Source organism: Centroberyx affinis, unplaced genomic scaffold (genome assembly GCF_046629955.1).
Source record: "Centroberyx affinis isolate AG114_WGS23_722 - 3 ecotype Tasmania unplaced genomic scaffold, CSIRO-AGI_Caff_v1 ptg000743l_1, whole genome shotgun sequence".
Lineage (NCBI taxonomy): Eukaryota > Metazoa > Chordata > Actinopteri > Beryciformes > Berycidae > Centroberyx > Centroberyx affinis.
The window spans coordinates 308,555-333,131 of NW_027279356.1; the positions used below are offsets into that span (position 1 = coordinate 308,555).

A 24,577-nucleotide genomic window follows, 5' to 3' on the forward strand; every position below is an offset into this window, starting at 1 on the left:
CGTAGGAGCAATGCAACCAAGTCAATTTACTAGACTCTTGAATTAGTATTCCAAACTCTAAATTTAAACAACCTCTTCAACTCTGTAAAACTCACAATGTTAACTCAGCAAACCTTGTTGTCTGTCACTTGGACAGAAAATGGTCTTTGACATGGGCTCATCAATCAATAAAAAGGTATTCAAAAAGAACATTTGATAAATACAGTACATACAGGAGGACCAATAATATGGTTCACAAAAAGACTTACCATTTGGCACTGGCCTGAAAATATACAGTGAGAGGTGATAAACACATAGACCACCCACACAGTGACAACAGGGGTGGACAGCATTATGCAGAACTTCTAATTAAGATACATAAGCAGTGACGAAATGGTAAATAAAATGTTTGGTAAACTATGATCTCCAGTAAATGATCATCATAAGGTAAATGACTCATTAGCTATATCAACCATATCTAATTAATTCGAAAAAAAACTGTCTTTTTTTTTTTTTCTCAGGTGAATGCAATACGCTTCCGTACTAACATTTAATGATAGGCTACTGGGAACCTGATAATATCTTTGAAGGTATTGTTATTATTCTATTATTTTACTTATTCATTGTCCTAATCTTGATGGTTGTAAGCAATTTGCGCTTCGGTAAAAGCATGTAGGCCCTAAAAGTATTGTTAAAAGTCTGAGGTCCACATTTCCCAGCATGCTCTGCGGCCCGCTCAACCCCTCATAGGTTTTGCATCCGGGTGTGAACTTCCTTTTTCTCTGTGCCTAAATGCGATGAGGACCTAGGGTAACCTGGACCTCTAAAAAATCTAAATCCATCCTTGTAAAAGGCACCACAAAACCTCGCCAAAATGACCGAGCAGATGACAGTAAGGGGCACCCTGAAGGGGCACAGTGGCTGGGTGACCCAAATCGCCACCACTCCTCAGTTTCCCGACATGATTCTGTCTGCATCCCGAGGTAAGCGCTTCTTCCCGGCTCCGCCAACATGGCTAACGCTAGCATGATAGCATTAGCCAGCGGCTGGCACCGCCGTGGACAAATGGCGTTGGTGGTGTGAATGACAAACAGGAGACCGTTAAATAACGACAGAAGCATGTATTCCTCTCTCCGCACCGTGTGTTTTTAACGTAAAGTCCCCGCTCTGCTGGAAAGCGCCCAGCAGAGTTGCCGGTAGAGTTAGCCAAGTTAGCTAACGTTACCTTCCTCAACTTCCCCCCGTCACTGGATGCCGACATCTGTGACACGTGTAATAAAAGAAGCCACAATTTTATTTACATGCCCAAATGTGTGGCCACAGACTTACTAACGACCTAACCAGGTTAAGTCGAGAAAAGTAGCGTGCCCATCTGTCAACTGTTTGACATTTGACATCTTTCCTTGGAAGTGCACTCTCCTACGGTGTCAACATTGTAGTCCAATCATGGTTCTGTTCAAATGTTATTAGGAAACATGTCTCTGGTCAAGATTTAATTTAATGTATGTTTATCGTAACACTATGTTTGTATTTTGCAGACAAGTCTATCATCATGTGGAAGCTGACCCGTGACGAGACCAACTATGGCATCCCCCAGCGTGCCCTGAAGGGCCACTCTCACTTTGTGAGTGATGTTGTCATCTCCTCAGATGGACAGTTCGCCCTGTCCGGGTCCTGGGACGGGACCCTCCGCCTGTGGGACCTCACCACGTAAGTCATAGGAGTGGACAATGTTCCAGCTTTGGTCAGATGTTTCAGCAGCAGAAGGAAATGGAAACTAAAAGCTATGGCCTCTTGTTGGTTACTGTGGAAGATCTGATCTATGTCCTTGTTGAATAGCCTTGAGGCCACAGGTTAACAAAGTTAAGCTTGAGAATTGGGTTTCATTGTAGTTGTAAAGAATCCAGGATGCTTGGAATCAGATTTGACTTTAGATGCAAAGATTCAAACAACAAACTGGGTAAACAGGACTGGAGATGGTTGTCTACTGGGCATCAGAGCATCAGTGATTGTGACTCTCATTAGACATAAGCTTATGCTCTTGCTTCCTTCTACTTGGCTGTCTATAGGCATGCATCAGTTTTCTTCCTCTGACATGTTTGATGTCATGTTCCTCCAGTGGCACCACCACCCGCCGCTTTGTCGGCCACAGCAGGGATGTGCTGAGCGTGGCCTTCTCTGCCGATAACCGCCAGATTGTGTCTGGCTCCCGGGACAAGACCATCAAGCTGTGGAACACCCTTGGAGTCTGCAAGTACACCATCCAGGTGAGCTGCTAACTAGTACAGCAGAACAGGTATGTCTGTCACTGCCAGGAGCGGTGTGGGCAGTCGGCCTGTTTCCTCTACCAAGACAACTATCCTTAGGTGTGTGTGAAGTACTAGTGCCATGGCTTATTCACTTATGAATTAAAATGAGTAACAAGAGAACCTTGGATTTGACTCTGATGTAACTCTTCAATTTTGATTTCTAGGATGAGAGCCACTCTGAGTGGGCATCCTGCGTGCGCTTCTCCCCCAACAGCAGCAACCCTATTATTGTCTCCTGTGGCTGGGACAAGATGGTCAAGGTACGTAATCCTTCTAAAACTTTACTTGAGCTTGGCCTGTGGTTATTTTTAAGTGTAAGCCCTAAATGAATGGTAGAAAGATTGATGATTCTCCTGCTGTCTGCTGTTAAATTCATATTGAGAGTCGTAATGCATGTCTGGCAAGTGATGTTTGGTTTGCCTAGTGATCTGGAAAAACTGTCATATTACCTGAGGGCACAACCCACATTTTTATTTATATTTTTTTTTAGAGAGACTTTGAACTATCATAGGTGTGAACTGCTCTTGACATGGTGTTGCTGTCCTTTGTTCATAGGTGTGGAACCTGGCCAACTGCAAGCTGAAGACCAACCACATTGGTCACACCGGCTACCTGAACACAGTGACTGTCTCTCCTGATGGCTCCCTGTGTGCCTCCGGTGGAAAGGTATGATGAAAGCATTTTATCTGTAGACTGCCACAGAATGGCCTTTGATACTTGCTGGATTTCCTTCACCAATTCTGGACTCAGTGAAGCATCAGTTAAAGTGCAGGTTTCAGCTGTGATGGAAACTTTTAAATGCATCTGTTTCACAGTGATGATAAAGAGGCTGTTTCTGAGGGTAACCTGCACTTAAAGAGGTGATTGTGATACTGGCCAAGATCTGTAAAGATGACTATGCAACAGACTACTGGCTTTTCATAACTAAAATGAACAGCAACTCCACATTGCTGTGTATGATTTTGAGCATAATGGAAAGATCCCATAACTTGCTATAAGTTGGCATACCAATTTGGTTGTTGAGCCATCTTTCTTTCTTCTCTTCAGGACGGCCAGGCCATGCTGTGGGACCTGAATGAGGGCAAGCACCTCTACACCTTGGACAGTGGTGACAACATCAATGCCCTCTGCTTCAGCCCCAACCGTTATTGGCTGTGCGCTGCCACCGGCCCCAGTATCAAGATCTGGGTAAGACACCTTCACTTATAGACCTTGACACCAGTTTGATTTTGGGCAAGGAGGAAGTTACATGGTGCATTAAAGCTATATTCAGTGTTGAAGGGCAGTGATGAAACTTTCAATGCCAGCTGTATTCCTGTGATGATAAAGAGGCTGTTTCTGAGCTCTGACCTAGACCCTCTCATTCATTAGTTTTTCATTTAATTTTGGATTAATTGAATTAAACGGAAGTCCACATCCATGCATTTAATCCACTGGTGCTTTTACACAATTACTAATTACACTACCTCATTCTGGTGTTGCCTTTCCCCTTGTGTAGGATCTGGAGGGCAAGATCATTGTGGATGAGCTGAGACAGGAGGTGATCAGCACAAACAGCAAGGCTGAACCCCCACAGTGTACTTCCCTGGCCTGGTCTGCTGATGGACAGGTACTACACATCCACTACACAATTCTGGCTGTTCTACAACGAATGGCTGCTAGTTTTAGTCCTTCACCCCGGTGATTATACCCATTCACTTAAAACTCTGATGTCCACTGGTGACAGTCCTGCAAATATGAGGGGCGCTGGAAATGTACATTGCTTCCATCAATGTAATAATTGAAGGATTGAATTGAAGGAATGATGCTGACCAATGTTAATTACTTTTGTTTCTCAACAGACCCTGTTCGCTGGCTACACTGACAACCTGATCAGAGTGTGGCAGGTCACCATTGGAACTCGATAAGAACTTTCTCAGCTGAAACATTGAATAAAAGACAGTTTTAAAAGACCATGTGTGCCGTCTTGGTTTAAACACTGCTAGATATTGGTTTAAACACTGGTAATGGTGGATTTTTATTTTTATTTTTTGACTTATTTGTTAACTGCGTTCTTGCAGCCTCCTAATACACACCACAGAACTGTAACAAACAGCTATTGTCATTTTTTGCCACTCCACACAGCAAGTCAAACGGGTTTCAACTGAAAGGCAGGCTTGGCCACATAACCGTTTGTATAGCTTGGCCTTCTTGATTTGCCGTAGACTGGATGGTGTCCTAGCAACGGTGACTAACAGAGCAGTCGGAACGTCTGGGGTGGTAATTTAAACAAGCGAGTCTGAGCTTTTCAATTGCTTTACTAACAGTAAACGTTTGTAGAAATAAGTAAAGTAATTGATTTGGTTATCCAGTGAATGTCACGTTGGTTCTTAATTTAGTGCCAATATTGCTACGGTTAACCTGACTGCTTAAGTTAGCCGTCCGTTGATTGACCTGACGGAGTCAAACGAACACAAATATCTAGGTAGCTAACGTTAGGTAGCGCTAGCCAGCGTTAAACAGATGCTTGTGTTGAAGCTGTATTCAGAGGAAGATGGACGAAACTCAACAAGTGAAGATACCATGTCCTCGCATTTACGTGGAGAGAACTTTGGCACTGATCAAACCAGATGCCATCCACAAAGCAGAGGAGATTGAGGACATTATCCTCAAATCTGGCTTCACTATTTTGCAGGTTGGTGTAGCGTTACTTTGAACACTGTTATCCTGAGCTTGATACCTGGAACGCTGTTGGATGACATTCACATGCCTTAGGCAGGCAAGGGAAAACTACAGCTTTTTACAATTTTAAGGAGGGTACATGAGAGTTTAGTGACAGTCTTTGTGTTTAGTAGCCGGTTACAAGACAGTGCAGGTTATGTATTTTCATATACATGTGTGGCAAACTTCAAGACTTATTACCCCATTATTTTAGGTTTAGTGGCCTACTGCCTTTAATTTTGCATAGATTGTGAATTCATTTGCATAGAAAAGACTGGAGTGAAGCCAGCAGTGGGTTTAGGCCAACTACTGCATTAAATGGCATGTGAATGGTGTCAAATGGCTCTCCCAAAGACACCATTTACTCAGTGTATCATTCACCTCATCCTTGGCAGAGGCGGAAGCTGCAGCTAAGTCCAGAGCAGTGCAGTGACTTCTACGCAGAGCAGTATGGAAAGCTCTTCTTCCCCAGCTTGACTGCCTTCATGAGCTCCGGTCCCATCATTGCCCTGACACTGGCCCGGGACAATGCCATTGCCCACTGGAAGGCCATCATAGGGCCTGTCAACAGCACCAAGGCCAGGGAGATGCACCCGGAATGGTCAGTCTATTAGTTACAAGTGGTTGATTAAAAGTTTTCTTTACCCAGTCTGTTTCTCCTGTTGCACATCTGTCAGGTTTTTTTTTTTTAATATATAAATTGTATTATTTGTTGGGTGTTTCCACTGGGCCACTGATAGAAAGCGGGGTGTAGACACAAACTCTGCAATCTAGCCCATGTAACCATGCAAGCCACCCAACTGCCTGGTAACACAAGATTTGAGGTCAAGTGTCTGTCTTTAAACAAAGGCTGGTTCATCTACAACAGAGCTTCGGTGTACTTGGATATTCAGTACCACTGTTCATTCCACTATCCTAATGTAGGCATTTATGCTATATGCTTTACTGTGCGTGCAGTTCATGGTGTCACAATAGTTCCACAAAGTATCAGCATCGTAATGATTACAATTTATGGTCCAGACAGGACAGCAGATTGTGATGGAGGCGTTATATGAAAAAATATGCACATCATGCATATATAAAAAACGTAAAGATAATGTTGGGTCAGTACATGCTTTTTAGTATTGGCATATATGGAACTGGTGCACAGATTTAAATCAGCTTGAGTAAGATATATGCACATTCACTTATAGTTGATTCTAAAACTAATCATATTTTCACCACACAAATCACACTGAATATAGTCCTATGTGGATTAGTATATTTCCCATGATTATAATGTGAGAAAAATCTTTTCAAATGTCAATCTCTCACACAACCAACAAAGAAAATCTTTGTCAGTAGATAGTGTAAACTTTACTCCCCTTTAACTGATGTTGCTACTGGGCCCAAACTCCTGTATTGTTTGAGCACTACTAATAATGACAAAACAAACTAGTAGAAGTTTGAAATTTGCGTTAAAACAGCGTCTGTAGTTTGGACTCAATTCATCAAACTATCAAGACATACATAGTTTGCTGTGCTCTGCAGTGTGGGTCATGATATGACTTGGTATCATGATTCTTGGTCTTGCATAATGTAATGTTACATTTTGCTCTCATGACATCATGACAACCATAGCAGGAACTTTTTTTTTTTTTTACAAAGTATGCTTTATCTCTTCCACAGCCTGAGAGCGAAGTATGGCACCTCTGACCTGCGTAATGCACTGCATGGCAGCGAGTCGTTCACTGCAGCTGTGAGGGAGATCAAGTACATGTTCCCCAACAGTGAGTCTCCCCTCTCTCTCTCACACACACACACACTTTTTGTTATATAAATGCATTGTTCATTTTGTGAACACTTACCATTCTGTACCCCCCACACCTTCTCTCACTCCAGCTGTAATCGAGCCCATTCCAAGGGGAGAAGCAGCCAAAGAGTACCTGAGCAAGTATGTGAACCCAACTCTGCTCCGTGGACTCACTGAGCTCTGCAAGCAGAAGCCACTCAATCCCTGTGTATGTATAACAATGTCCCATAATTAAGATATGCAACAGGACAGATTTAACCATTATCCAATTATGTATTGCCATTGAATGTCACCGTTACCATGATATGTTTGCTTTTGTTGAGTTTTGGGCCCTCAAACATCTTATGCCATTGTCCTGCATTTTTGTTCCCATTCTCAATAGATTTGGCTTGCTAACTGGCTGGTCACAAACAATCCAAACAAGCCTCAAATATATGATGGAGCCATTGTAGAAGAAGCAGAGGGACAACAGCAGGTGATATAGAGTGGAGAATATGTCATTTCAGACAACGTCATTTTCAAGCAATTGTATTCAGTCCTGTGATGAAATAAAATGCCATTTTGCCACTATCCGTGTTTTGCTTGTTCTCTGGTAAACTGAAATGAAAAACAGCGGTGGCCAACTCTTTAAAGTGAGTGATTTGACTCACAAACTGAATCAAAGGAAATCCATGCTCCAGCAACAAGTGAAGAGATGCTAACCTTAAATGTAAAAATGCCTACTAGGATAGACTTCAGGTCTGATGAACTGAAACATCATGGCTTTAACTAATAAATAGAGATCTATTTTTAGACACTGAGAGGGAGTCACATCTTCCTTTTAGTATTTACAAACTGAATCAAATTTTCAATCAACAGCAGCTTTCCATAAGAACACGCTCAATAGGACCCCGTCCCAATCACTCAATAGCTTGCATATCTGGAACTTGTTCATTTTTGAACAAAGTACTCCTTCCTGCCAGGTGACTTGACCCTCTGAATAAATCAATGTGTTCAGGAGTTAGCAATTGAGTTGCTGAATCTGATCAGGAATCCTGTCATTCAGGATGTCTAATCTGCTCATACCTGCTGAATCACTCGCACTTGAATGAATCGCATGAATTGTTTAACTAGGGTGGTTGAGAATGATAAGTAAGCTGAATCAAGCGTTAAAAGACATTTTGTGGCCTACCTGCCTTGCCGCTGACTCCAATTCTGGCTGCTCTTCAGAAACTGGTTCCAATACTAACTCAAACTCTAAATTAATTCATTGTCAAACCCTCAAAGTACCATTACCAGCAAAGGGACCTGCCTCTCAACACTTTGCATGGCAGCAATCAGTATGTTTATGTAAGAAATGAATCCTAAGACCATTGTGACTGTCATGATCAGAGACTTGACTTCACCTACTTACTTTAAATGGTAGAAAGGTAAGGATGTTTGATTCAGTCTCTCTTATTAGACTGTAGGCTATTTGGCCTATGTTTATATGGTTGCAGCTTCATCTATGTGGTTCTTCACTCATCATGTTGGGGCAGGGCAGAGGGTTGTGATAGACTGAAGAGCGGTTGGCTATGAAATTCTTTTTTGTTCTTCATTTTTGTATTGGTGAATCAATTGAATTCCCTACTATTGGACAGGTCAAAACATCAGAGTTAGTTAAATTCTAAAGAAAAAGAGAGACAAGCGTTGTTTCCTAGAAAGATGTCTATTCCCTACTGATCATTTCTCTTTGGAAGTTGTCTTGTACAGTGTTACCACTTCACAAATCACTAAAAAGGGGCTGAATGGCAGCACTTTGTGCATTTAGCTGCCCAGAGTAATATAAATAGACACATGCACAGACCCCAAGACCTACATTTTGCACATTTGCCACACACCTAGTGACCATTGACAAATCTTCAACATTCACACATGGACACGAACTGTACGATCGTTGCTTGCGATTATATTTTTATTTGTCAAATTCTACGTAAATCAAAGCAAAGTTAATAAAGCAAATGATAAAACAGTGAAACATAATGCAACACAGCAGTGTGGTCCTTCTCCAAGTGCTAACATGACGAGTCAAAATTATCTAGTGTCCCAAAAATGTACCTAGAATCAGAAAAGGTACTGAAAGTTCCTGTGTGTAAAGGGCGTGAACAGCTTCTGTAAAAAAAAAAATATGGGCGTCTGTAATTGGTTGGTGCTATGAATGGCAGTGCTGATGGTCAAATCAAATGGCTTCCTGGCTGCAACGTCGTTTTTTTCTACCGGTTCTATAAAACCAACCACGAGTTGGCGTCGTATGGGAGAATCCATCTTGAAGAGAGCTCTCCGTTTGTGTGATCAGTAAGCAGCTTTTCGGGCTTCTTTTGCATCCATTACGCTCAATTTGTTTATTAAATACTTGCGTAAGTACTCTGATTCTAGTAGATTCATCGTTCGTTTTTTCAAGTGGATGTTGTTTAGATGTTTGCTGTTACAAAAACATAGTGTAGCGAGCACGGCCTCCGCATTACGTAACTGCGAATTGAGTTGTACGGTCCAGGCTTGGTTTATCAGTGCGATACAGCTTGTTACAATGTGTCTAATCTTTCCCTCTAGCTAAAATTCACTGGTAAATGCTGAGTGGCCACTCTGTTGTAGACTAATATGGTTACTTTGTTGCCATTTGCTGAAATTACAAGAAGCGTGGCTCTCTTTGAATGTATGGAAGGCGATCTTGCCGGCCAAAATGGTGGGAAATGTATGCATTGCCACAGCATAAATGGCGAAGCATGTACGGCATCATGGATTATATAATCGCCGCCGCTTTGTAACCAAATTATTTCTTTTTCTTCAGGGAAAAGGGATCATACTAGTTCAAAATGTCTGACACTGAGCAGCAGTTTATGGAAACATCAGAAAACGGCCACGAAGGCGACGAGGATTTTAACGGAGCCGGGCACACCGAGGAGGGGAACGAAGGCGAAGGCGAAGCCGAAGCCGAAGTCGAAGCCGTGAATGAATGCGGGGAGGACGCAGGGCCTGAAGCCTGTGCGGAAGAGGCAGCGGAGGGCGATTCGCAAAACGGTGCCTCGGAGGGCGGCCAGATTAACGCCAGCAAAGGCGAGGAGGATGCCGGGTGAGTTAAACAGCTTAATGTGGATGAATTTGTGTAGCCGGCAGCAGTAAAGCACCCACGGTTTGCCGTGTTCCTTTGTTCCGCCGGGCTTTGTTGGCGCCATGTGCAGAGCGGAGGGGGGATGGGCACTTGAGCAGGGATCAAATCTAACATGTATTGGCTTATGTGTATCTCCGGGCATGCGATTTATACTGCGGTCGCATCCCAATGGTTTTCAATCTATTTAATTAACGTTATAAAACAATCCGGTGGAGCGGGCAGCGACTAGCTCCCCAGCCTTCCTACGTCACCGGTGGCAACAGATGTTCTAGAACAGTTTGTGCACTTGTCCACCACCCCCTCCCCATAAAGTTGTGGCTGTAGCAGTGCTGTAATGGTAAACCTTTCCCTCTTTCTATGGTCAGGAAAATGTTTGTCGGCGGCCTCAGCTGGGACACGAGTAAGAAGGATCTCAAAGATTACTTCTCTAAATTTGGTGAGGTGACAGACTGCACCATAAAGATGGACCAGCAGACAGGCCGGTCAAGAGGCTTCGGCTTCATTCTCTTTAAAGAAGCAGCCAGTGTAGAAAAGGTGAGTGGAAACAATTGGTTATGCAAGGTGTTTAGGAATTCTGTTATGATCAGAAGAGAGCTGACTTTTAATGTTTCTCTTTTAGGTCCTGGAACAGAAGGAGCACAGGCTAGATGGCCGACAGATCGACCCCAAGAAGGCCATGGCCATGAAGAAGGAGCCGGTCAAGAAAATCTTTGTGGGGGGCCTCAACCCAGACACAGAAAAGGAAGTAATCCAGGAGTACTTTGGAACCTTTGGAGAGGTGCGGTATTGAGCGGGTTTGTGAATGTATATCAGTTTATTGCATGGCTGCTGTATTCTTAGCAATGTTGGCTGCTCCAATAGCTCTCATTTTCCTTTCCTGCAGATTGAGACAATTGAGCTTCCACAAGATCCAAAGACAGATAAGAGGAGGGGCTTTGTATTCATCACATATAAGGAAGAGGCTCCAGTCAAGAAAGTTTTGGAAAAAAAATTCCATAACGTCAGTGGAAGCAAGGTAAAGGCGCAGCACGCAATGTACTCGTACTAGTGTTTTGTGACTAGAATTACTTTCCGCTGCAGTCTAATGTGCATTTGTGTGGTGTTCCAGTGTGAGATCAAAATAGCGCAGCCCAAAGAGGTTTACCAGCAGCAGCAGTATGGTGGCCGTGGATACGGGGGCCGTGGAAGGGGCCGTGGAGGTAAGCGCCACAACTGCTTTGTTTGCTGACTATCATGATGTCATTGCTTGAACTACATTGATTGAGACTTCTGATTTGTTTGCTTACTGTCAACCTCTTCATTGTGTGAACTACATTGATTTGTAATGAGTACGCAGACAACAACAACCTATGTGAGTCCTATGTGCTAGAGCATCTCTATAGAGGTTTTACCTGTTGTTTCTAGGCCAGGGCCAGAACTGGAACCAAGGCTACAACAACTACTGGAACCAGGGATACAACCAGGGCTACGGCTACGGACAGCAAGGCTACGGATACGGCGGCTACGGCAACTACGACTACACGGCTGGATATTACGGCTATGGGGGTGGCTACGACTACAGTAAGCGATAACTGCCCCCAGGAAAAAAAAAACTAAGAATGAGAGAAACTTTATTTTCTTGGTCCTCCTTGTTGTACAGAAGAACTCAGTCCCTTTTTCTCTTGTCCTCCAGACCAGGGCAATACAAGCTATGGGAAAACTCCAAGACGTGGAGGCCACCAGAGTAGCTACAAGCCATACTGATCACATGTAGTGCAGGTATGCATTTTTGCATCATCTATGGTAATACGACAACATAGCTGTAACCATTAGTGCCTTTTTGACTCAAAATTTCTCCATCTAGTCTAAATCCATTCAAACATTGTGGTGGGGGAGGGGGGGAGGGGCTGTGTCGTGGGGTCTGTAATCATTAAAGATGGATTCATTCCACGTGCCAACCATTTTAAGATGCATCCCTACAAACACTACTTGATCAATAAGGGTTGAGGTGGTGGTGGTGGTTGAGACTAGGAATAAGGGCCTTTCACTGGGGTGCTGGGTGTGGCAGCTAGTGGTCGTGTCCCCCCTAGGTGTGTCTGTGTCCATTCACTGACCTGTCAAACTCATCCATGCACTTGTCTGTCTGTCTGTAACTGCATGCCATATTTGGTTATTCTCAGTAACGTTAAGCACCGTGTTTTTCTCTTAAGGTCTAAAGTAAATAAGAAAAGAAACCCATGGTCCGGCCACAGCGAACATGGGCTCTGGCTTTTCCTTTGGAGTTGGCAGAAATTTGGACTCATGCTCCATTTGTACAGATCAAGTGAGGAACTGGGGAAGCAAATGTCACTTTTCCACTTTTTATTTTATATTGTTTTGTGTCCATTTACATTTCCAGAGATGGAAGTGTTATTTTTACTGTACTTTTTGGTACCTTTTTGAATCTAATGTATTGTATGGTTGTATTTTACATGTCTACTGGATTTACCAACGAGCAGGAGCAAGAGCTTTTGAAGCTCATGAATAAAAACAACTTTGCTTTTTTTTTTTTTTTTTTTTTTTTTTTTTTCTTTTGGTGTTTCTAGATCTTTAGTTCTTTTCTCCCGTGCTGAGTGTTTGATGCGAGTTGCATGGCTTCAGATGTGGGGTGAGGCAAGATAAGGGATTTAAACTAATCAAAGGGTTCATTGTAAGCGTGTCAAGTGTATGTTTGCAGTTGGCTAAGTAGACGAGGACAACCAGCATATATTTTTTTTGTTTTGTTTTTTTTGTTTCTTTTGGCTTTTAAGGAGATTCTTCCCCCATCATGTCTGCAATTTTAAGTGGCTTTACTAGTGTTATGATACAACCGAGCGCAAGCCTGTTAATGTAAGAGGGCACTCCCTCTCTCACTGGAAACTCATTCCTCTAGTGTCTTGGGCAAATTGGTAGAAATAAACTTTTGGTTTATATTACAAATGGATCCTTTTGTTATTATTTGTAAAGTTAATGTTAAATGTTTTGTACTGTTAAATGGCTTGCTTGTTTTGTCTTGGGTAATGCTAATATCTACGGATTTCTCTTTGGAAGCTGTGGGAGAGGGCTTCGCTGCCTGCAGGATAACAGGTTAAGTTTTAATACTCACCCCACTAGATGTGAAACTGCGATACTTGAGTATGTTTGTGAATGTCCTGGAGTTAAAAGGTAGTGCTCTGGTAAGTGCTTATCTCAACCATACTGTGTCTTGAGAACATGTTGCTGAGAAGTATTAAGTCAAGATTGGTATCTTCAAAATTGCTACTGTGGGTAAGAAAAAAAAGACGTGAATTGGGATAAGTGTTTTAAAATGTTTATTGGTTTATCTTCATTAGAAATGTATCTGAAAGATTAGTGTACAATTATTTTCTTCTGTTAATGGTGGTCTCCCAGGCAGTATGTCACAATCCGCTGTAGCTGTCATCAATTCCAGTACAATTATCAAAGTCTTAAAGTGCAGATACCTCCAATTGGCTTTATGTCAAAGCAGAACGGTCTGCATGTGGTTCTCACTTTGTTCCACAAAATTAATACCAGGTATTGGCACTGAATGCCTAGAAAGGAACAGAATGAAAGGGATATTTCACTTCAGGTAGTCAGTTTGACTTGTAGCATGCACAGCGCCGCAGGAATTCGAGAGCAGTCATCCTCCAATATTGGCTGTCCTGAAGATCTACTGTCTCAACCGTCATTCAGGGTTTCCCTAGCTCTAAGCTTTGATAGAACAAAGTAACTTATTGTCATAAGAATATATAAAGTTAGTCTATAAGATCAGGCTTTCAAAACAAAGTATATGGTAGCAACTACGGGTCCCACAGTGGTCAGCAGTGGTGAGTGGAAAACGGCAACATGCTCTGCCAAAGTGAAATGAATGAAATTGTTTCATCTACTGGAGCCTCAAGTATAAAGATCTTCATATCTCTACCTCTGAACCTTCTGAATGTGACCATCTCACAATGTCTGATGCTATTAAAATTTTTTTCTACAGGTTTACCAAACCTTAGATGTCTTCATTTTCCAGTTTAAGGTCATTGGTCTTCATGTCTAGGAGAACAAAGGAAATTTGATAAATCTTTATGCTCTTATATGTGTGCGTGATCTGTTGAATACTTCTGTGGATCTCTAAAATGGTGTTAAGATTTTTACCCTCATTGTATTCAATGTTTTGTATCTGAATCAACTAGAAACATATCCACGGTCAATCATATGGTAACAGGTAGAGTGTATATTTATACTATACTTATTTGATCAGTCCAGCCTGTGTAACTAACCTGTGAGGATGCGGTCAATGCTTTGTACCACCAGCTCTGCGTCTTCCATACTGAAGCACATGGGAGGTTTAAACTTCACAACATTCTCCCAGGGCCCATCTGTACTGACACAGATTCGCTCCTCCTCTTTCAACCTGATATAGCAGATAAAACATTTCCCAATGCTGTCCTTGAGTCCAAAGATAGAACGCAACATTGCAGAGAACAAATTGGTGGTTTTGGAGGTATTTTGAGTGTCCATTTTGTCAACGTGTCCGCAACTCATACTGACAATTTGTTTGGCAGGTTATAACCAAAACATGCACGACCCTTTATCCTGTGACTAGCCAGTCATGACTTTTGCACTTTAACCTCTTACCTCTTCACCACCCTGGATGCTGCATCTGTGGCAGGCGTCCTCTTCTCTGTGTCTGTCACCAGCTCCAGGCCCACAAACAGCCCCACCCCTCTGCAAAGAATCAAGAATGGAATGACGCACTGCCTGAAACCCAGAATGCATAGCTATGCAGCCATACACACCGTTGTTAAAAGTTTGTTTCACACAAGTGTTAATTTACTAACTGAACTAATGTACTAATCCGAAACCCAATTACATTGAATACATTTCTTGGGACAAAGGTCACTAAGGTATCTGGCACACATGGGCATTTTCATTTTTATTACCCGCCACCATGTTACATGCCATAGTATGCAGGACGTTATGTCTTCATGGTGGCATCTGTGTGTAGACACATTCTTCTGAACGCAGTAACTCAAGAACAATACATGATAAACATGAGAAACTCTTACACCACAGGTTCCCCCTATAGAGTAGATGATCTGATCAGATTTCAGAGCACCTTGCTGCATATATTTTCATATTAAATATTTTCTTCAAACTACTATAATTCCTTGATACTTTATGGAGTTCATATTAATACCACCCATGTGTAATGTGAAGACAGATATGTTGCCTTGCAACTATTTGCTAATGCATTAATTAGTTTGATTAATGACATCATTAGCAAAACTGGTTATGTCTCCTGTTTTAGGGTGTGGTTTCAAAATAAATATGTTTTTCTTTAATGTCAGTGGTATAGGTTCATGTTGTGTCTAATAGGATACTTTAATATCACTACTCTCAGTCAGTGCTGGCAGGGAAATAGTGATATCAGTGCATCTCTACATAGCCCTTATTCTGATTCTGAATGACATGGATTCTGTTTGAGGATAGACTTAACTGTTTAAGATCCCAACTACTTAAAAGAAGTTGTGTATGAATAACTTTGATAACTTTGAGAATGATCTTTTAAATAAACCTGCTGCACCCTGACTGCACTAGTCACTGCACCCTTACCGGACATCTCCAATTATTTGATGTCGCGTTTGTAGCTTTGAGAGCAAGTCTTTGAGATGTGCTCCCACCCTCATGGCGTTTCCTCTTAGGTCCTCTTTCTCTATCACATCGAGGACTGCCAGGCCAATTGCACAGGACACCGGGTTCCCTCCGAACTGCATGAAGTCAGAAGAAAAACAAAATTATTTAATTCTCACTTTGACATATGCATGCTTACGCCAAACCAAATGTCTTTAATAAGTATTTCCAGAGAGATAACCTTATCGGCCGTTTTGCTGAATAGTTAAAATTGAAAAAACGACTTCCAGTCAGTGATCATTGTAAGGCAAACATCCACCAATAGAAACAAAAATAAATTATACGAATTATAAGAATTAATTTATGTTTTGTTCCCTTAAAAGACCCTATCTTCACATAACTTACATCAGTTTAATATTACTTTCTATGATGTAACATAATATTATGGACTATGAATGTCAGGGTTTATGTCAGCCTAAAAAGATGATAAACTATTCTATATCATAAAAATAAATACATCCCTTGTTTTACATCAAAAGTATCATTACTTGAACTTTATTGTGTTCATAGCGGGTGAAAAGATGTGGATGCCAATTTGCAAGAGCATTTATTCCTATTACAGCAGCCATAGTCACCGTATTGAAGTACTCCACTCCGTTGGCTGTGAACGCCCCAGCTATCTCTACTGTGGTTGCCACACATGCTAGGGGGTGCCCGTTGCCCATCGGTTTGCCCATGGTTACTATGTCGGGACAGAAATCCTCCCCCTGCAGCTGGAAAGCCCAGAAGTGACTCCCCACACGTCCAAAGCCTGTCTGCACCTCGTCTGCCACAAACACTGCGCCAGCAGAGCGCACATATCTGTGGAGAGCACAGGAGAGACACACCATGTCACCACTGTCTTTTACATGCCCAGGCAAATATTGAGCCTGAAATTGCTTCACAGACATGTTTTCAGAGTCACTACTCACTCTGCAACTTTAGTTGAGTATCCTTGGGGCAAAATGATTTGTCCTCCAACGCTTGGCAATGACTCAGCAAAGAACGCAGAGATCTATGGAAGGCAAGAAACCATGTCAAGAGTGGTAAATAAGGAGTAGAAACATGCACTGATTATGTTTATTACACTGTTTAACGCTATTATGAGTGTTCTCTGTCAGATAAAGAGAGATTTCATTCAGGCAGCATTGGATTTTACCGGACTGTACCTTACGACCTTTCCTGTGCACCTCGTCTATCACGTCTTTTACAGTGTCAGCGTACGCTTGCGCTGGGTTGGGGTGGTTCTCTTTGTATATGCCCCTGTAGGTGTCTGGTAAGGGTGCCTAGGAGGACGAAACCCATCCTTTTAGAAAGGAAGATGTCCCCTATTGGTCAGCAGTTTGTGAAATGATGGTTATATAAGCTTACACACCACATGAACCCATTCTTTCTGTCCTGCCAGTTTCCGGAACTTGTACGGACTAATGTCGATGAGGGACATAAGATGCCCATGGTAAGCACTAGTATAGAAGGAGAGTTGCATTGTAATTGATATGGAAGTGTATGGTCTGCAAGTTAATCTGATGCATCAAAATAGAAACCTTACTGGTCAAGCACGATGACGTCTTCATGTTGGGTGTACTGCTGGGCCAAGCGTAGTGCAAGATCATTGGCCTCTGAACTGTCAAGTGAACAGATATAACATTACTGGGAATGCCACTTTTTAGGCTATCAAGGCTATCATTCTGTGAGGACATGAGGCCGTTGGTGGCAATGGCATCATTGCTTACCCAGAGTTGACAAAGTAGAAGACACACAGCTTCTCAGGCAGAGTGGCAGCCAGGCGGTCTGCATACAGGACTATGTTGTCATGTAGGAAGCGTGCATTGGTGTTGAGGAGATCCATCTGAGCTGTTGCAGCCTGTGTAATGCTGGGGTGACAGTGGCCCACTACAATAGACACATGCGTTGTTATCAGCTCATCGACACTTTCGCCACTAGGAGGCACAGTTGAATTGTTCATATTTCTTTTCAAACGTTCAAGCGTCTACACAACAAGGAAATTGTTATGGAAAGCCGGTGAACGAAGGAAAAAAGTTTTACCATGATGAACATTGCTAATGCAGTCCAAATAGCGCATGCCATTTTCGTCAAATAAGTACTGTCCTCTTGCTCTCACTATTTTCACCGGGTCGTCTGAATAAAAGAGTCTACAAGATTGCCTGAAATTAAAAGAAAACATATCATTGACCTTGACGCAAACATTAACTGAAGCCAGTGTTGAAAAATATGGCTATTAGCATAACATAACATTAACTGACGACTCACTACTCTTCTCCTTCGACTTACCCGATCAATTTCTTTCTCATTGCAAGAGTATCTTCTTTTCTGAATTTTTCTAATGCCATACCGTCTTTGCTTTCTCTTTGTCTATATACTAGAATACCAAGATAACTCAGTGCGAGTAAAACGGACTCCGAACACTCAATCAAAAGACTAATGTGGCGTTATGTGGCGATAGCAGCTCCAATGGCTTTCATCCACTACGCATGCGTTATTCATAACCATCGTATGTTTTACTCAGGTTTCACTGTAGTGTTTTGCATAGAACCCCTTTCCCCAAATAAATCTATGTACGTGTTACACTATACTAAATAAAAAATGTTTTTATGTTTGACTGTCGCTGTTACTTGTTAAAGCTATTTTGCTTTATTCAGGAAGTGTGCTTGATTGGGGGCGTTACCGGGGGAAAGAGACGTACATAAAGAAGTCTAAAGTATAGAAAATTATTTTTCAATTAAGAGCACATTAATGAATTGCATATTGATACATATATGTTTACTGCTAGAACAATTAATATTAAGGGTTAATGTCAATATTACGATTTTTTTCTGGACATAGTATTTCTAACACCTCTGTATTGGTATCGTCCAAACGGTATAAATACTCCGCGAAACTACTTTCCGTCCTGTGCAGTGTGTGCAGCTTTCGGTTGCTAAGGAAACACGGAATGCAGGTAATACATCAGGACAGCTGTAGCAAGCTAGCTCGCAAGCAAGCATCGTAAACTAGCTAACGCTACAGTGATTTAGAGATAGATTACCAGCCCAGTCACTGTAGTAATGAACGTCCTATCTTATATTCTGGTTTTACGAATTGTGGTCGCAACTTGGTAGAATGACAACACATTAACCAGGCGTAAACAGGCCTAATGTTAGCAGGCTAACGCTAGCTGTTAGTGCACTTGTTAGCCTACCAGCTAACATACGCCAGCTAACGTGGGGTTAGTTCCCACGGGCTGCATCATGTTGCTGAGCTAACTATCTAACTTAGCCTACCAGCTAATATTTTAACGCTATGTCTGATTTAGCCAATGCATCTAGCCTAAAAGTAACGAGTCATGGCACTTGAATGTTATCAGAGATGAATAGTTGTGTTACAGCTAACGTTAGCGGACACAGATTTGTATTGGCTGACGGGTTACTAGTTTTCTGGATTTGATAAGGGCAACCTGCACAGCACAGTCCTAAACTTGTTTGCTAGCTCACTCGCTTGCCAGCATTGACGGGCAACGATTGTAACTGGTCTTCAGCAATTGACCAATCTTCTTCATCATTAACCTGATACATTTATAGTGTGTTTTGTAATCTAGAATTACCCATAATAATTATCACATTAACTTATAGGTATCTGATTTCACATAAAAAATTGGCAGCTCTTTTTTTAATCTAAACTTCAGTTTATAGGCCAGATTTAATGGTGACTAAAGTTCAGAATCAGCTGTTTGTGTGAAAGCTGTGCTTTTGACTGATTCTGAATACATTACACATTTCTTTGGATAGGGTTAGCTCTCCCTTCAACAACGCCTCAGTAGTTGCTGCCTCATGATGTTTAGGCAAAACCTTGTGCCAGTTATGAAGCTTGGCTGTTGGAATCTCATGTTGAAGTAGTTGTGCTAACACTGTAGCACCATGCTTACCACAAGGAGGAAGGCCCTGAAGGCCACATCTGTGACTATCATCAGCAAGTGTTGAGGAAGAGAAATCTCTTCAGTTCTAAAGGCTAGAAACTTCAAGATCCCCAAGCTTTGTCATTCAAATTAAGATGACCATAGTGCTGCATAATTTGAAGCAGTGGATAGAGTGAGTTTATACATTGTCTTTCTGTTTTAGTTTCAGCATGAAATGTACATTTGGGTGCACAAGAATTTTATAGAGCAGTGCAAAGGTTGAAACAGGTTGCCAGGATGTTGTATATGGGCCAGTGCAGGTTAATCTCCAAGGGTGCGTCTAGATTCAATAACCATTATATCTTAAAAGCCATCTCTGTGTTATTTGCATACAAAGAAATGTCTGAGGAATGTGCGTGAATGAAACGGACACCTAGACTGTCTTGTGGTCCTTAGCTCTCCGGACACACTTCAGATTTTTGCCCTGGCAATTTATGTCCCTGAGACGTGGTCACTTTCATTTTCTTTTGTCCTCCTTGCAAAGCAACTATGGTGTACTTCAGCCCCTATCCCCTTCATTTTTCACACACTTCCCCCATCCTCCCCCCTCTTCCTCTCTCCCTCCCCCTTCCATTCTCCTCAACAGCCCTCTACAAGGACTAGGCTCTTATCACTTGTTTTTAATTGGACCCAATTGGCTTTGATTGCTGTGGTATTCCCCCAAAGTTTTTCAATTAGGTCCTACTTCTTTGTGTTAATTTCAAATTTACACTATCCTATGTTTGTGCATGCTGTCCAGACAAGAAATAGTTATGTTCATCCACTAAGTGTGCACGATGGAATGTGAAGTGTTCTTTGTTCTGTGACTCCTAGCCACCATGTGTGCTCTCTGCCTTTGTGAAAGTGAACTTCTGCGACTGCCTTTTATGTGTGCATGAGGCAGCACATAGATCCTAGCCTTAGTCTCATATAGCAATGTGTGGTCAGACTAGTCAGCAAAAGACTCTTATTTAGGTGTTCTCTGTTCCTCCTCCTGAGGCTTTTTTCTCCCTAAACTATAATAGTGGTAGCATATTTCAGAAGTCCACATCAGTAACTTTTTATATCATGTTTCTGTCAAAGACCTGCTAGCTATATTATAGGCATTTTATGAAAGTCACTGTTCATTGAGATGTGTGATTTCTTCTGTATTTGGCCAAATTCAGCTGGTATATTTCATACTGATGCCTACTTGTCTTATCTCCGTCCCTCCACTGTTCCTCTCTAGGTGGTGTGAAGATGATGGTTGCATAGTGAGAAAGTTGGTCAGTCTGGCCGGTTGAGGTGCCGAGGAGACGCCACAAACCACGCCAGAATTCTGACAAAGCAAAACTCCAACTACCTGTAGTTCTCCTCCTCCTCATCTTCATGTCTATCCTTGGGTCATAGCTACAACTATGGTGACACTTATCACAGAGCAGCTCCGTAAGCAGAGTTTGGAAGAGCCTTATCACAAGGCTTTCTCGTTCAATGTGAATGTGGTGAGTTGGATGTGCTTTAAATGGCTGTCCTGCCCTTTTTGATTTCACTTGAAATTTAAGGGATTCTAGTGTTGTACTTGACTCATTATGTTGCTGTTTCAGTCACTGCCTGCAGTCGGTTCCAGTCCCACAGTCTCATGGAGTGCGTATGGATCGACACCAGGTAAGTTAATTGAATTGGGCCTAGCATCTTTGCAACTAACTGGTTAGGATATCAATCACATGTTTATCTCTTTGCATTCCCAGAGAGCGGTTTGGCCATGCTCCCATCATCCAAGGCCCACCTTCTGGATGCTTCCTCTGGCCTGGACCCCCTATGGCCCCCTGTCCAAGTTGGAGAACCTCTCCACAGACCTGAAGTTCCCAGCACATCAGTCACAGACATGGCCTTCCAGAGCTCCCCTCCCCCACCCCCTCCTCCAAAACGCCACTGCCGCTCCCTTTCTGTTCCAGAGGACCTGTCTCGGTGCCGCTCCACCTGGCGTCCTAGCGCCTCCAAGGTTTGGACTCCTGTCAAACGTGGCTGCCAAAGTGGAGGAGTGGCCAGTTTAGGGTCTGGAGCCAGCTCTCTGCCACTTTGTGGCCCTAGTTCCTCCCTCACCTCCTCCTCCCTGCACTCCTCTTCCAGCCCTACTTTCTTTAGCTTGGCACTGTCCTCTGACTCCCCGCTACCATGGAGCTTCCCCTGGGACCCCTGTGACACACTGAGGGGAGCCTGCTCTACGTTCTTCCCCGCCCCCTCTTCCTGCTCCTCTTCCCCGGCCCCGCTGGCCCCCTCTCACTCACTGCTGCAGCGCCGCTTCTCCCTCTCCCCTGTGCACATTCAGGAGGCCTCTGTGCTGTTCCTTCCTCCCCAACCCTCCCCAGCTTCTGCTTTGATCCCTAGCTGTTCTGCCATGGAGCCCCCAGCCTCTTCCGCATCTCCCACCTCGGCCTGCAGTACACCATCCTCCTCCAGGCGCGTCCTGCGCCCAGTCCTGCCACGATGCCACTCTCAGCCCTGCGATATGCGCAAGCCTCGCTTGAAGAGACGCCATGACCCAGACGTTCTACCCTGCGCCAGGCCAGGCCTCGACTTCAGCAAGATGACTCAGGTGAGCAAGAGACTCGATAAGCAATCATGGTAGCTACATGGTTCCATGGTTCCAACCTCCTCATATTTATGCATACTGTATGTTAATGGTCCAGAGGATTATCAATAACAAGGTCCTCAGCAGGTCTGGATGCTTTTTTTGCCTTTTTTTTCCTTCTGGGCCTTGGAGAGCAACAGGAGGCCTCCAGCAGCACCCCATCCCCCACAACCCCAGCTCAACACAGCTAAGCTCAACCCCCCATGCCACCAGCTCTCCCGCTTCTCTCCTCACAGACTGCTGTTTATGTTGGGATCATTAGTGAGAAGTGGGCCTCTGGTTCCCTGACCCCCACACCCCCCTCCCACCAGTGAAGCATAACTGTTCACATTCCTGTCTGACTCAGACCAGTGCAGTCAGGATTGGGTTCTAAGGTGTGTTTCACCCCAATGTGTGTGTTTGGGTTTGACCCTTGTGTTTCTGTGTTGGGTCACTCATTCTAGCCAAGCACATTGACTCTTAGCCTTAAAACGCTGTTCTCAAACCATCTATATTTAACCAATGAATCAACCAGGCACTGCCATCCATGCTGACTTCCTGGTGTTGCTAGTGACATTAACAACCCCCCCCCCCCCCCCCCCCCGCAATTTTCAGGCAGTCAGCACATGGTCGCTGAAACAGTGTGGCGATGGTTTGATTTGTGCTGTAAACAATGCATGTATAAATATTCATATGCAGTTTGGTGAATCATTTGTTGATATGAGCAAGTGCCTAGTGAGAATTATCACATGATGTGCATGTCACTTTCTCTCCTGTGTAGATTGGTAATGGCGAGTCCCTGGGCTGTGGTGCAGGTGGCTGCATAGTTCTGGAGTCTTCCCAGGGAGGCCGGCGCTCTGCCTTCTCCCCTGCCGAGTTCCTGGGACGGACCAGCATTGGGCCACTAAGTGAAAGTGAAGAGGAGGAGGAGGATAAAAGAAAAGGGACTGTAATGGATGGGGGACAAAAGATTGTTTTTGAAAGAGACTGCACAGAACTGGACTTGAACCTTATAGAAGAGAACTGACCACTCCTCGGCGCTCCCTGTGTGATCGACTGCATTCATCACCATGTTAACCGCACATGTAGGCGATGTGCGCTCTTCTGGCAGAGTCCTTGGGAACCCGCTGCCCTCCTAAGGCACATGTCTGGACTCTTCATAATCAAAGAACCAAGAAATAAGATGCTGATATCAAAATACTACAATATGATCATGATTGTAACACTTGAGCAAGCTCACTCTTTAACATTTCACAAGAATGTCATAGTGCCTGCCCGTTCAGCACTCCATAGGAAAATGTGCACATGAGTAAATAAGTGAGTTTACATGCACACAGTATTCTGGCTAATAGTTCATATCGTTACTTATGTCCTAATCAGCATAAGCCGTTTATATGCATCTTGATATCCTAATCACAAATAACACTGTATAATGGAATAAGCAGAATATTCTGAATATTACCATGGAAATGACTTGCACACATGGCAAAAGCCAGCAGTAAATGGAATAAGATGTAAACATGCGTCAGTATCCCATCTGATATTGGTGTAGCCTAGCTATTTTATTTGGGTTTCTCAATCTGGATATGACCTTATGTGAGGTGTTAAGATGGATAGTGTTTACATGTGTAATTCAAAATAATAGAGTATCCCAAACAATATAAGAATATTAATCTGCACGTGAACAAACTATCTTGGGTAGTTCTTTTGTTTGTTTTTTTAGGATACATTCCTGAATGCCATGGCAGTTGCTGAAAGCCCTGCCATGTTACATGAACAGACCCTCTAGACACACATCTACTTCTATGGTTATGCTGTCCTGCATTTAATTTGACCCTGTGGAATAACACTACGACATCAAAGGGAAACGGTGTGCTTTCTTGTAGTGCAAGAAGGATTGCAACCTTTTTGTTCATATTTTCTTGGGCGTGAGAGACTTTTCAATTGCTTGAACATTAACGCATTTCTTGTCAACAATAATTATGGATGATACTGTAAATTGATCATGCCTTAAGCTTGAAGTACAAAGAGCTCTTGCTGTTCTAGTGTTCTGTTTCACGGCCAGACATTTTTCTTGGAATCTCTATTTGCGCTGATTCAGATACTTATGAACGGGTGGCACATGCACTATAATAGTCAATGGAATAACTGAATCAATGCTGCAGTTGGATCCCATAGGGCACAATGTAATAATGTACTGTACAGTGGTTACACATGTTGAGCTGATTCTGTGTGAGTGTATGTGTGATAAAGCCAGTAGCGATGCAGAGGATTTTGGTGGCCTTTCAGAGACGATTTTTAATGTGTTTTCAGATGGAGATATTCCTCTCGCACAATTTGTGTACAAATAAAGTTTAATAGAGAACGACTTTTTCAAAAAGTGTCATGTCTTCTATTCAAAGATAGTTTAACTTGCTTTTAGTCAGATCATGAAACATGAACTCGGGGTCCAAATCTGTTTGGGCAATATTGATTATTGTGACACCTAGTG

General features: G+C 42.9%; 5 protein-coding genes across 6 annotated transcripts; 4 read left to right on the forward strand and 1 right to left on the reverse strand.

Moving 5' to 3' along the window:
• Positions 1–751: 751 nt before the first annotated feature.
• rack1 (receptor for activated C kinase 1) lies at positions 752–4,241 on the forward strand. The gene is made up of 8 exons (XM_071519814.1): positions 752–962; positions 1,518–1,689; positions 2,099–2,246; positions 2,453–2,548; positions 2,844–2,954; positions 3,336–3,476; positions 3,787–3,897; positions 4,130–4,241. The coding sequence occupies exons 1-8, from the start codon at positions 854–856 to the stop codon at positions 4,193–4,195; spliced, it is 954 nt and encodes a 317-aa protein (XP_071375915.1). The 5' UTR covers positions 752–853; the 3' UTR covers positions 4,196–4,241.
• Positions 4,242–4,249: 8 nt separating this feature from the next.
• On the forward strand, positions 4,250–7,313 carry nme5 (NME/NM23 family member 5). The gene is made up of 5 exons (XM_071519815.1): positions 4,250–4,962; positions 5,384–5,589; positions 6,657–6,757; positions 6,870–6,988; positions 7,163–7,313. The coding sequence occupies exons 1-5, from the start codon at positions 4,822–4,824 to the stop codon at positions 7,262–7,264; spliced, it is 669 nt and encodes a 222-aa protein (XP_071375916.1). The 5' UTR covers positions 4,250–4,821; the 3' UTR covers positions 7,265–7,313.
• Positions 7,314–9,044: 1,731 nt separating this feature from the next.
• Positions 9,045–13,893, forward strand: hnrnpaba (heterogeneous nuclear ribonucleoprotein A/Ba). Of its 2 annotated transcripts, XM_071519823.1 has the most exons (9): positions 9,045–9,155; positions 9,587–9,868; positions 10,273–10,441; positions 10,527–10,685; positions 10,791–10,922; positions 11,016–11,106; positions 11,312–11,467; positions 11,580–11,665; positions 12,097–13,893. In XM_071519823.1, exons 2-8 carry the CDS (start codon positions 9,612–9,614, stop codon positions 11,648–11,650), a joined length of 1,035 nt encoding a protein of 344 aa, XP_071375924.1. In that variant the 5' UTR covers positions 9,045–9,155; positions 9,587–9,611; the 3' UTR covers positions 11,651–11,665; positions 12,097–13,893. The 2 variants fall into 2 exon arrangements, with proteins under 2 accessions (XP_071375924.1, XP_071375925.1); XM_071519824.1 differs by lacking the exon at positions 11,580–11,665.
• Positions 12,421–17,988, reverse strand: phykpl (5-phosphohydroxy-L-lysine phospho-lyase). Its single transcript, XM_071519817.1, has 13 exons — positions 17,858–17,988; positions 17,612–17,730; positions 17,299–17,458; positions 17,115–17,189; positions 16,941–17,028; positions 16,735–16,851; positions 16,498–16,580; positions 16,162–16,387; positions 15,509–15,663; positions 14,531–14,620; positions 14,173–14,306; positions 13,901–13,945; positions 12,421–13,455 (listed from the first exon to the last, which is right to left on the reverse strand). Exons 1-12 carry the CDS (start codon positions 17,914–17,916, stop codon positions 13,902–13,904), a joined length of 1,350 nt encoding a protein of 449 aa, XP_071375918.1. The 5' UTR covers positions 17,917–17,988; the 3' UTR covers positions 12,421–13,455; position 13,901.
• Positions 17,989–18,493: 505 nt separating this feature from the next.
• On the forward strand, positions 18,494–24,428 carry LOC139644458 (protein FAM53C-like). The gene is made up of 5 exons (XM_071519822.1): positions 18,494–18,524; positions 20,725–20,977; positions 21,080–21,140; positions 21,224–22,071; positions 22,868–24,428. Exons 2-5 carry the CDS (start codon positions 20,894–20,896, stop codon positions 23,111–23,113), a joined length of 1,239 nt encoding a protein of 412 aa, XP_071375923.1. The 5' UTR covers positions 18,494–18,524; positions 20,725–20,893; the 3' UTR covers positions 23,114–24,428.
• The last annotated feature ends 149 nt before the right edge of the window (positions 24,429–24,577 follow it).

What these genes read in the sequence shown, in the direction of transcription:
- rack1 (XM_071519814.1), top strand. Translation starts at nt 854, where the DNA reads ATGACCGAGCAGATGACAGTAAGGGGCACCCTGAAGGGGCACAGTGGC. An exon ending in TCTGCAAGTACACCATCCAG is followed by an intron (nt 2,247 to 2,452) that starts GTGAGCTGCTAA and finishes TTTGATTTCTAG; the next exon opens with GATGAGAGCCACTCTGAGTG. An exon ending in GCTGGGACAAGATGGTCAAG is followed by an intron (nt 2,549 to 2,843) that starts GTACGTAATCCT and finishes CTTTGTTCATAG; the next exon opens with GTGTGGAACCTGGCCAACTG.
- nme5 (XM_071519815.1), top strand. Translation starts at nt 4,822, where the DNA reads ATGGACGAAACTCAACAAGTGAAGATACCATGTCCTCGCATTTACGTG. An exon ending in CAAGTACATGTTCCCCAACA is followed by an intron (nt 6,758 to 6,869) that starts GTGAGTCTCCCC and finishes CTCTCACTCCAG; the next exon opens with CTGTAATCGAGCCCATTCCA. An exon ending in AGAAGCCACTCAATCCCTGT is followed by an intron (nt 6,989 to 7,162) that starts GTATGTATAACA and finishes CATTCTCAATAG; the next exon opens with ATTTGGCTTGCTAACTGGCT.
- hnrnpaba (XM_071519823.1), top strand. Translation starts at nt 9,612, where the DNA reads ATGTCTGACACTGAGCAGCAGTTTATGGAAACATCAGAAAACGGCCAC. An exon ending in AAAGGCGAGGAGGATGCCGG is followed by an intron (nt 9,869 to 10,272) that starts GTGAGTTAAACA and finishes TTCTATGGTCAG; the next exon opens with GAAAATGTTTGTCGGCGGCC. An exon ending in TGGGGGTGGCTACGACTACA is followed by an intron (nt 11,468 to 11,579) that starts GTAAGCGATAAC and finishes CTTGTCCTCCAG; the next exon opens with ACCAGGGCAATACAAGCTAT.
- phykpl (XM_071519817.1), bottom strand. Translation starts at nt 17,916, where the DNA reads ATGGCATTAGAAAAATTCAGAAAAGAAGATACTCTTGCAATGAGAAAG. An exon ending in ATGAGAAAGAAATTGATCGG is followed by an intron (nt 17,731 to 17,857) that starts GTAAGTCGAAGG and finishes TTTTAATTTCAG; the next exon opens with GCAATCTTGTAGACTCTTTT. An exon ending in TACTCAACTAAAGTTGCAGA is followed by an intron (nt 16,388 to 16,497) that starts GTGAGTAGTGAC and finishes TGCTCTCCACAG; the next exon opens with ATATGTGCGCTCTGCTGGCG.
- LOC139644458 (XM_071519822.1), top strand. Translation starts at nt 20,894, where the DNA reads ATGGTGACACTTATCACAGAGCAGCTCCGTAAGCAGAGTTTGGAAGAG. An exon ending in TCTCGTTCAATGTGAATGTG is followed by an intron (nt 20,978 to 21,079) that starts GTGAGTTGGATG and finishes TTGCTGTTTCAG; the next exon opens with TCACTGCCTGCAGTCGGTTC. An exon ending in TGCGTATGGATCGACACCAG is followed by an intron (nt 21,141 to 21,223) that starts GTAAGTTAATTG and finishes TTGCATTCCCAG; the next exon opens with AGAGCGGTTTGGCCATGCTC.